At 39.3% G+C, this 11,606-nt stretch overlaps 1 protein-coding gene across 1 annotated transcript in view; it reads left to right on the plus strand.

Moving 5' to 3' along the window:
* The window catches only part of SUGCT (succinyl-CoA:glutarate-CoA transferase), a 315,155-nt gene extending 307,403 nt beyond the window's left edge, over positions 1 to 7,752 (plus strand). The window contains exon 14 of the mRNA XM_030966674.1: positions 7,314 to 7,752. Within this exon, the coding sequence (XP_030822534.1) occupies positions 7,314 to 7,477 (164 nt within the window). The 3' untranslated portion in view covers positions 7,478 to 7,752. The remainder of the gene's footprint in view (positions 1 to 7,313) is intronic.
* The last annotated feature ends 3,854 nt before the right edge of the window (positions 7,753 to 11,606 follow it).

The raw sequence follows: 11,606 nt of genomic DNA on the forward strand, positions 1-11,606 counted from the left end.
AAGAAATCATACACTCAAAATGCGGTTGCCCTGGTCTACTCCTCATCATATCCCTGCGCACATCATTTCCAACACCCATATATTCTTCATAGTAGCCATGAAGCCCCTCTCATGGACTTATTTTGTATCGCTTTCCTTTTCATTGCCTTAAAAGTCACTGCTTCTTTCCTGCTGATCTCCTTCAGGCCAGTTTCATAACCAGTTAATTGCATGCTCCAAACACTTGACCTGTAGCATATAAGGGATCTGCATGCAAATGTGTTGGCTCTGGGCCATCATTCTTAACTGTTGATGATATTTCATTGGAATTGAAAAACTCCTGTGTAGCAACACCATGTTATTGAAAGAGGCATACATGCTTGTTTTGTGTGGTGGGTTGACTCTGGCTGCACACCAGTTGCCCACCAAAGCTGCTCTAGCACTCACCTCCTCTACTGGTCAGGGGAAGGGGTTAAGATAAGGACACAGAAAAATCAGTGTCATGAGCAAAACAAACTCAGCTTGGGGAATAACTAATCTATTTCCCATCAAGTCACAGTAGGATAATGAGAAATAAAACTATATCTTAAGAACATCTTCTCCCTACCCTTCCATTCTTCCTGGCCTTAACTATTCTCCTGATTCTCTACCTTCTCTCCTACAGTGGTGCAGGGGGGGGTGAGGAATGGGGGCTTGTGAACAGTTCATCACAGATTTCTGCTGCTCCTTCCTCCTTACTGGGAAGACTCACACTCTTCCCTGCCCCAGTGTGGGGTTCTTCTCATGGGTTATAGTCCTCTACAAACTTCTCCAACATGAGTCCTTCCCAGAGGCTGTAGTTCTTCATGAACTGCTCCAAGGTGGGTCCCTTCCATGGTTTGAAGCCTTTCAAATGGTCTGCTACAGTGTGGAAATCCAGAGGGTCAAAGGTCCTGCTAGCAAATCTGCTCCAGCATGGGCTCTTCTCTCCAGCAGTCCACAGCTCCCATGGAAGCCTGTTCCAGTGTGGGTTTCCAATGGGGTCGCAGCCTTCTTCAGGCGGCTCTGGCTTGGGATCCTCCAGAGGCTGCAGACTGGTCTCTGCTGCACTGTGGATCCCCATGGGCTGAAGGGGTACAGCTGCCTCACCAGGCAGGAGACCTCACCAGGTCTTCACTACAGGCTGCAAGGGTATCTCTGCTCTGATACCTGGAGCACCTCGTCCCCCCTCCTTCCTCAGTGACCTTGGCATCTGCAGAGCCATTTCTCTCACACATTATCACTTCTATCTTTTGCTTACTGTTCTGCAGGTTTTTTCCTATTCTTAAATATGTAGCCCCAGAGCTGCTATCACCACTGCCTCTGACTGGCTTGGCCTTGTTCATCAGTGAGTCTGTCTTAGAGCTGGCTGGCATTGGCTTCATCGAATATAGGAAAAATTTCTGGCAGCTGCCACAAACTGCCCCTGTAGCCAAAACCTTGCAATGCAAACCAAATTCTGTTTGTTTTCATATAATTCCTACATGTGTATAAATTGCACTGTATGCTAGGGTAGAACTAACTGACAAGTGGTGCTGTGTTTCTCATTGCTCTTTTTTTGCAAAGGGAGATGATTTGTTTCAAGCAGAATGTATACACATATATTAGCTCAAATTTTCCCTTTTTTTCCCTTGTCCCACTTGGATAATAACAGATAATCATGACTTTTCTCCTGAGCTTGGCTGTCCCCAGGCCTGATTTTGTCTACATAGTTTGAGAGTTAGATTGCTTCAATATGCTCTAACCTGTGTTGTAGAAAATGTGTTTTCCGGTGGCTGCTGTACAATGCTGGAGGAATGCTATTTGTCAGGGCAAAGCAAAGATTATTACCTTTATCCATTTTTATATACTATGCTTTGCACACTTAATAGAATTGAAATTTAACTTTAATTTCTGCTGTGTGTAGAGTGAAAATGACTTTGCTTCTGCTGTCCCAAACTCAGCAATGCTCAGAGACATATTCCAAAGACTGTTGTGTATTTCACCTGTTTAGGGTGAGTGTTCAAAGGCATCTCACTCTTGTAGGATCCTTCTGAACCTGTTTCAGTGGTTTTATCTCATTTTTCTCTTTTGCTTTAATGTGTTTGGTATGTCTTTAACTAGTGGCTCAGTGTGATGTTTAGCAGTGCCACAGTAGATAGCCCCAAAGAAAAAGAATTTATTATAATGAAGCTCAGTTCAAGTATTCAAGATGTCTTGGTACAATTGTCATTGTGGTTGCAATTGATAAAAATTTTGATTTATTGTCACACTATTCGTTCTTGTAGGTTATGTGGTGTGCACAGCATGTATTTTAGCAATGTGTCAAAATCAAAATAATGATAACAATAACAAAATATTAGCTTAGAATTTAAACGTGGTGAAAGAGCTCTTTGCTTTACTGTCAGTGATAATCATAGCAAAAAGAGAAACAAACTCTTTTTAATTTAACAGGACAAAGGTAAATTACAGCTACTCATTCTTTCATTGCTTTTTTCAGGTAACAATAAATGCCCCCTTAACTTCATGCCTGAATGGAGTATGTCCTGCTGACAGCAAGGATGCACAGATGACCACCACCTTATACCCCCTCACCAGTCACCCTGTTTCTACCCCAGCAAAGGCCTGTTTTCATCGGCAAGGCTCCTGTAACTCACCCACATGCAAATGCTTTTGACCTTAATTAAAGCAGTTCACCTCTCTCTGCCTCTAGGGATGGTTTCCTCATAAGGCAGTTGTGTTTAATTAGCATTTGCATAGCATTCTGCTGGTTGCTTTCCTGGAGCGTTGTTCAGTAGGAGCGTGGGATTGCTGAAGCCTGACTGGCAAGCTTTGCACCCTCCTAATTGACACAGAAGCCAAGTAGAAGTTACACAAGGAAAGAACAGAGAATCGTTAATGATGGATCATTAGCAAGTAGCTCCTTTGAATGAATGTAGATAACTTTATAACTCTATCAAAGTGAAAAGTAGCGTGATGAATTATGCATCAAACAATAAAAGCTCAAGGAAGACACTGGTTTTATAATTGCTGTGCAATTTTCCAGCATGCTCTAGTTTGTAAGATTAATTTTCTTTGGGAAGCATGAAGCATTCTGTCTGTTGCACACAATGTCAGTTTTGGTTTTCTCTCTTTAGAGATTTTATTCTGTGTCTTTCAATATCACTGCAAAAACTCCCAGGGTTTGAGATCTATAATTTTTTTATGTTAGCAAAAATTTGCACAAGTAAATGAAAAGTCTATAGTTACTAAACCTTTGAGGGTTTGCTGATTTCTCGGTGTAAAGAGCTCCCAGATACACACATCTGAAATAAGATTGCTTTGTATCTTTTCTTTTTAGTAGAAATTGCATAATAGTTCTGTGGCTATGTTGAATTTCAAGACTAATAAATCCCTAAAGGGCATTTTTACTTTGAAATTATCGTCACAAGCATTTCAGCTAGCACAGAGATCGTTCCTGTGGCTTGCACTACTGCCAGTTTTGCCCTTCTAGGGCTCCTACTCACTCCTAAGTAGAGGAATTAATACAAATATTACCCAGTGATGTCAACTTTCCCTTTAAAATGTACTGATCTCTCAGAAGTTTTCCTCTGAAAATTGAACTCGGTGTGTTTGAAGTGAGTAGAATCAGAGGAACAAGCTAATAGAAAACTTATCCCTGATGTGAGCTGTTTCTTAGCTTTCATATTACAGTGGGTGAAAGGGACATATATTAGTGCGTGAAAGGGTCTGTGAGAGATCTAATCCATGAGCAAGCCCCAGGGATCAGCTGTGGGATCAACTATTCTAGAATAAATCTCCTTTCTAAAGACTGGATTGATACAAACTCCACAGCCTCCTCCCGTGGCTTGTTTCAGCATTTTGCTACCCTACCATTATAAAAGTTTATTTTTGTTTCCTACCGTTTCCTTTGTTGCAATTTAAGTCACATATTTCTCATCATGGACATGAAAAAGGATTTCTTTCCCCCTTCCAGGAAGTTTGCATGGATTTTGGGGGGGCGTGTTTAGGGTTTATTTTAGTGGTAGTAGTGGGGGTTTTATACATTTTTTGAAAACAGTTTTGAAGTTGTTTTTCTCTAGCCTTTCTCTTTAGGTCCATGATCCCACTTGGTTCAATCTGTCATGTTGCCTGTGAAAATTTCTGTTGCTGTCTTGTGGAAGCTCTCGGGTGTTCCAGATGGCTGTGCAGTGGGGGCCCCTCACCAGACACTGCTCCAGCTGTGACTTGCCAGCTCTAACTAGAGCAAAAATGTGTCCTGCAGGCATCTCTCTTGTTTGTACACCCCTGTATGATGCTTGCCTTTTTTGCAACAGCATGGTGTTGTTGACTCATCCTCACTTTGTGATCTAGAATAACCTCTAACTATTCCTACTTTCCTGTTTGTCCCCTGCCCTGTATTTATGTAATGAAACATAATTCCTTCCCCTTGACAGTATTGAATTTCACCCTCTTTTATCAGACCATTTCTCCAGTGTAGCCAGGTCATTGTAAAATGTGCTTCACAGGAACTTATAGCTTTTGATGTCCTCAGAAAGCTGAGCAGGTAAGATCTGAGTTCCATCAGCCATCAGGTAAAAATAAACTGGTAAGTGCTTCATACTGAACAGATTCCTCTGGAGCTCACTTAAAATGTTCTGTTTTAGAAGATCCCAAGAAGCAATTTTCTGAATATGAGTTCCCTCTCAGTATTGCAGCTTGTTTTGGATTTATCTAAACCTTGTTTCTTTAGTCAGTTTAGGGAAAATAGCAGAGAAATTTCTTTCTGAAAGTCAGATCTTGATTTGGTGTCTTACAGGTTGAAGGATGTGTTGGTCTTGTCTGAGGTAGAGGCAATTTTCTTTACAGTGGCTGGTATGGGACTGTGTTTCAGACTTGTGCTGAATACAGGGTTGATAATATAGAGATTTTTAAAAATTGTTGAGCAGGGCTTTCACAAAGCCTTTCCTGCTTCTCATATTGCCACACTGGCAAGACTGGGAACACATGGGAGATTGAGAAGAGACGCAACCAGGACAGGTGACCCCAGCTGACCGGAGGAACATTCCAGATTGTAAGATATCAAGCTCTGTATATAAAGTGGGGTAAAGAAGGATGAAGGATGGAACTTTTGGATTTTTGGCATTTGTCTTCCCAGGTCACTGTTACATGGCCCTGCTCCCCTGGAGGTGGCTGAACCTGCCTGCCTGTGGGAAGTAGAGAATTCTTGTTGTTTGTGTGCAAGGCCTTTGCTTTCCCTATTAAACTCTCTATCTCAACCTGTGAGTTTTCTGCCTTTGTTCTGATTATCCCTCTGATCCCGCTGGTGGGGGACTGAGCAAATGGGGCTTGTCTGCTGGCTGGAGTTAAACCATGACAGAGGGTCATCTCACCTGGCTTGATGTCTGGGTGGTAAACCTCCCCATCTAGGGCACTTGTCTACTCTTTCCTCTGTGGAGAAACACAGGTGATTGCAATTCATCTGGCCAGGTTTACTCATTTATCAGTGTCTTAGAAGACACTGTAAGTGTGTACTTTCATCTTCAGTATCTCCAAAGAGTGTCTAAGGAACTAAACTAAAATCAATATATAGATTATTGATTTCTAAATTTAGATGGGATGTTTCTCACCTTCAGCCCTTTTCCTAGTAGAAAGACAAGAGATCACACATACTATTTGTTCTTAAGAGGTAAATGCTGGCTGTTACTCATCTGCTGAGTATTTTCATTGTGATTATTTCATCCAGTATGGAATGGACCTTGAAGTTAAATTATTTGCTTTGCAATTCCCCAACTGTATTTCCTTTCCTTTTTAAACTCAGAAACCATATATAGGATCCTGGAATCATCTGGGTTGGCAAAGACCTGTAAGATCATCAAGTCCAGCCATTAGTCCTTCCAGGAGCATACTTGACAGAAATGTACCAAATCAGCTTGAAAAATACTGTTTTTCTCAGCACCTTTTGTCTTATATTATCTTTCCTGGAGGTGGATACTTTATTGTATTAAACACTTGATTCCCATTCATGAATACTGGCAAAAAATAATTAAATTACATATTTTGGCATTCTGACTGACCTTTGCCAACATCTCTCCTCAAATAAGTAGCAGCTGCATGTAGTAAATTTACCAATTCATGCTGTGGTTCACTTCCCTTGCTGGTCAATATTCTATTTCTTCAGAAATAAAGTAAATACTGTTCTGGTTTTTGAAAGGTTCTTTGTATTCCTTTGCATTTCAAAGCAAAGCTGTAGTTTTGTAGACAAAGATATAATGAAATATAACAATTTTGTAAATTCTTTTAATGTAATAAAAGCATCTCTATTAATAGAGGAATCATTTTGCCAATAGCATCAAATGTTTTTCAGTTTTGTATTAAAGAAGAGTTTTCAATTAGCAGTTAAGGAAACTATTGTCCTCTCTTTCTCCATGAGGCAGCTATTCTTCCATTGCATGTGCTGAGTGCACATGTAATGAAAGTGCACCTCACTTCTGTGAGGTGAGTGAGTGCACCTCACTTCTGATTCCAGCATGAATTTGTGGCTCATTCTCCTTTCTGAGTCTGGTAGTAATGGTATAGCTACTTCTCTGCAGGGAGCTACACTGAAATCAGTTCACTACAGAGCACCACTAAAACATGACATCTGACTGCCTGCAATAAAGAAGACTTCTTACCATTGCCAGCTTCCAGATTTTCACTTTTGAAATTATTTTTCCAGAGCAAATAAATCATTGTTGATTTTCTTATGGCTACTGCTACTTGTATTTTTGATAAAACACGTAAACCAAACTGGTTTTATCATGCTGTCAGTTGTGTCACTGCAGGATAATAGAGCACACTGCAGAGGTGCTTGGGCTGCTGCCAGCTGGAGATGGTGCTGCCCATTGTCTGTGCACTGCTCTGACAACGGTAGAAGAGTGTTAACGTGACACTGAATTGTGTCCTTATGCTTGTTCTGCCTCGTGTTGTAGAAATGTGGGGATTTCTGCATCTCATCCTGAGTGGACTGGGCATTGCTGTTCAGGTAGCAGAGAGTGGAAGACTGGTGACATAATATGACTCAAAGCACCCTGATATACATGTACATATCACTGGAAAAAATGGGAAGATTTTCATAACATTTCATGACTATCCAGCAATTCTGCATTTGAGCGAACTATTTAAAAGTGGCTTATTGGTATATCATTGCAAACTGGAATATTTTTAGTCTGTAATTTCAGAATATAACATTTTGATGGTAAGGACTGTGATTAGAACTGGTGTGAAAATGAGGTACTTTCCTTTAACAATTCAATATAAATATGGGTAGTAACTCTGGAAAATAATTTCCCTCCTATTTGTTTTTTTTTAATTTTCAGGACCAGGTGTCAGATACAGTGAATTTGCTATGTCACATGCAAAACCACCTCCACTTGTTGGACAACACACAGTGGAGATACTGAAGAGCGTGCTGGGGTATGAGGATGACGCTATAGAAGAACTTCTTTGCACTGGTGCTGTGGCTCAGCATGAGGTCAGATAAGGAACATGAGCTACATTCCTTCACACTGAGTTCACACTACTTTGTCCTCTCTTTGCTCCCTTCAGTTTCCCTAATGGGACTCAAAGAGAAGACATAATTTAATTCCTAATTTTCTTCCACGTGTGTTTGTATGATTTTAACACTGATGTATCAAATAAACAATCTCATGCTGTCTGAGTGAAAGATTTTCTTGGGGGGGTTGGGAATAAATGTGATTATACAGTCCTGTGTGACTACTCATTCTCTCTACTTCACATGGAAAATGGAGTCCTTATCATAATTACAGTAATTGCCTAAACATTTGTCCCCAGAAAGACATGACGTTAGTGAAAAGAAGCAGAAGTTTTAAAATCTTTATACTAGACTCTCCACTCACAGAAAGCTGCTTTGTGTCTTAATAGTAAGTAATTTATTTACAAATTGGTAGTTGATCTGATTGATTTTGAACAGAATTATCCATCCTGAAAACTTTGTTCATCTCTATTTTAGATCAAGAGTAGACTAACCATTGCAAATTTTACCTCTATTCCATAGAATTCCAAATTACTAATATGTCATTATATTACATTGCATAGTCATGACAATCTCAACGTGTTAGCAGAAAGCTGAAATTGGCACAGTTCTTCAGCTATCAAAAATACCTGTTCCAAGACCAGTTGAGAGAAAAACTGTGGCTGAATAGTCTTCTGTAATTTTATTCAGAAAGGTTCAGGGTACTCTTCATTAAACACTGGTTCACAGAAAACCACATGCTGAATGTTGAATACCAAAACATGCCTGATGGTTCTGTGAGTAGGTACTGATCCCTATCTCTGACTCTAGTTACCATCCAAACCACCTTCATTATGGAGAAAACACAGGTTGAAATCTGTACCAAATTTTTTACTCAGTCCAACCTCCATGGTTAAAACCTGGTGAGAGTTGACAGATCTTCCTCAAATTTCATAATACCATATCCTTCAGTAGGGTTGCTCTTGAGAGTAAGGCACCATGCAGTGGAAGAAGCTGGAAGAATTTGATCCATGAGAAGTAGTAAAGAAAGGATTAAAGGAGATCCCTTTCTTCTCTATAAACCAATTTGGCAGTTCTTCACTTACAGAAGACATCCCAGGCTCCTCTGTGACAGGATATAGTTTACAGCTAAAGTAAACTCAGTGTATGGGAAGGGTTTAACCTTTGTAGTGTGCACACTGGGAGCGAGGCAAAGCCTTTCTATTCCTAGCACTGAATAAAACTAAAATCGATGCTCAACACACAATATCCATGTTTCTCTCAAAGTATCAGAAACAGGCCTGGCATTATAAATAGCTTGTCACTTTGTTTCCACTCTAACAAACAAGATCCTCTGTATTATATTCGAACTTCACAACTCTGCATTACCTTCTGGAAGAAGAAAAGAGGTTATTACATAATCAAATTGCAGTGGAACCCCACTGTGGTTGCTTATTTTTGAAGCCCAGTGTTTTGGTTCACTTGTTTGCTTGTTTTCTCTGGTTTTTGTGTCCTTCTAATTTTTTTTTTCTGCACTGCATTCCTGGCACCAAACACCATACTCTATCCATGTGCTAAAGACATCATGAGATCCTGGAAGAGTGACTTCTAAAATAAATATAGAAATAAGTCTGAACTGAGAATTGGGACACCGTAGGGGAAGAACTGAAACTGAATTGGAAGAGATTTTGATATAGTCCACCTTCCTTTTAATCTAAGGGGAACATCCCGTTTTTAATGAGAAAAGCAGAAATTTGAATTCTATTTCATATAAAATGGATAATCTGATATTGAACTAAACTTTGTTTACTAATGAAAAATACTGTCAGATAACATTCAAAAATAAATTTTCTGGGTTTACTTTCCAAAGGGTTATTTTCTTCACATTTCTAAGAATCCTATGCACAAGGTATAATAAAATATTGCTAAGTTTTGTTGGAGGATTTCTAAAAAAAAATCAAGATTTTTTTCCTGTGCTTTTCCAAGCAATGGAAATAGCTAATCACCATATCCTTAGCTAATTGGCAGAGCTGCTTTGACTTTAATGTGGTAATGCTGGTTTAAATAAGCTGAATATTGGGCTTTAAACTCCATAAAGTATTTTGTGCAGAGTTCACACATGAACAGTATTTCCCTTTCTTTTTCTGTTTTTTCACTAGTATTTTTCCTTTCCAGTTTGCTGTGTTGACAGTAAAATACCTAAAGGGACAATTGGAGACATTACTTTGTCTCACCTCCAGTAGTTACTGCAACAGGAGAAATCCAGACATGATTTCTCAGTTTTTAAGTCAAGCACTCACACACAGACTGATGCTTACCCCTAACATCAGAAATAAATAGAAGCCTTTAAATAGGAAGCTTGGAAGCCTTTATATAGGAGTATCTGGAAGCTAGAAATTCCTTTAGTTTCCAACATCTGATCATGAAGTTTTACCCTTTCACAAGTTTTAGTCTTTTGGTTTTGGATGATTTGGAAGACATTTAAATAATTAATAATTACTATGATAATATTTAAGCTGTTCTAATACCCTTTTCTTTAAAAATTAACAAATATATGCAGAAAAAGATATTCAAACAAAATTTACTGCACTCTTCTCAAGGATCTTCAATAATAGATGTCTCTGGAGCTCAGTTGCATTTTGACAATATTGTAATTTCAAAATGGTTTTCTCTTGTACCTCAAAACTTGGAACCAGCCATCACATGGGATTCTGGAACTCATAAACTGAGATCCCTCCACTTTCGAGGAAGAAATGTAGTTTGTGATGACTATACACAGCTGCCTCTGGCAATGAATATTTGTTTTTCCCTGCTTAAATTGGAAAGGAATCTTCTGGTGCTGCCATGATGTAAGAGTGTGTATGGTACTTGCTTTAATTTGATTCAATTTATACATCACTGTGTTAAAAAACAAAATGAAGAAAAAGCCCCCAAAAGCAAAAGAGTGATACAGAACACACCTGTTGTCTAGTTCCAAACTGAACCCACTCACAGGTGTTTGCCAGGAAGCTTTAGCTACCATTGGAAAAGGAGCTTTCCATTTTGACATGTGTTCTTGGTGCCGTGGTCCATGGCCACTTTGACTCCATTCTCTGCATTTGGGGGTCCCATTGTTCTTTTATTATCTTCACTATTAAAAATGTTTCCTCAGCCCTCCTCAAATAACTGTCTTCCTTTCTTTTCCATGCAAGCTAGCAAATCTCTACACCAAGTATAAATCACCCAGAAAACTGCAGAACTGGTCAGGCAGAGTCAGAAGGATTTTGCATAGCCCAGGGATCTCACTGAGGGATACTTTAATGCATCAGAAGAAAATTCCAATCAAATAAAGGTCAAATGGACAGTAATGGATTTTTCTTGCTCCTGCATGGATCTTGTTCCTGGTAACTCTTCCCCAGAACCATGCACTTGGGAAGCCCTCGCATGTTTGTCTGCAATGGGTGCCCTGGAACTGACATACAAAAGAAGGTCTTTTTTGGCTAGTGGCCAGGAGGAACAATCTGCTAACTATCAGAAGCTCACCAGCCTCAGTAGTGATCCAGCTGATGTGCATAGGCCAGTGAAGCCATATTGATATGAAGAACAGTCTGTAAAAGAGTATCACTTAATTGTCATGGAGGGAAATGCTCTTTTTCTTCTCAGATCTGTAAAATCAAGATAAATATTTGTTATTTTGTCATTTTTATATCTTTTAATATCAAAAAAATATTCCAAAACAGAGAAAGGGAGAATATCCCTATCCTTGACTTGCATACAAAATATGAAAATCCTTTTTTTAAAGTTCATTGAAATAGATTGATGCCTGATGACATTAATCAGAGTTTTGGTCTTGCTTCTTCAGAAATTAAAGCTTGTCCCAAACATGTCTAATGACAATAGGTTGAGGCTAAAATAGCAGTCAGAAATAGTTCTTTCAGTGAGTGTACTCAAAAACAGGGGAGAACATTTTCATTAAATTGCCATATAGCTCTGCCACTCACAGAGCACTGTAAATCCTCAGCCCTGGTGAACCTGGAGATAAAAGGCAGCTAGACATCTCTGTAGTTGAAAAGGTCTTGATTTCTTTTACTGTCTAGATGACAAGACACAGTTAATCCTTTGACCTTCCTAACATTATAGCACTGTTCTAAAACATATT

Source organism: Camarhynchus parvulus, chromosome 2 (genome assembly GCF_901933205.1).
Source record: "Camarhynchus parvulus chromosome 2, STF_HiC, whole genome shotgun sequence".
Lineage (NCBI taxonomy): Eukaryota > Metazoa > Chordata > Aves > Passeriformes > Thraupidae > Camarhynchus > Camarhynchus parvulus.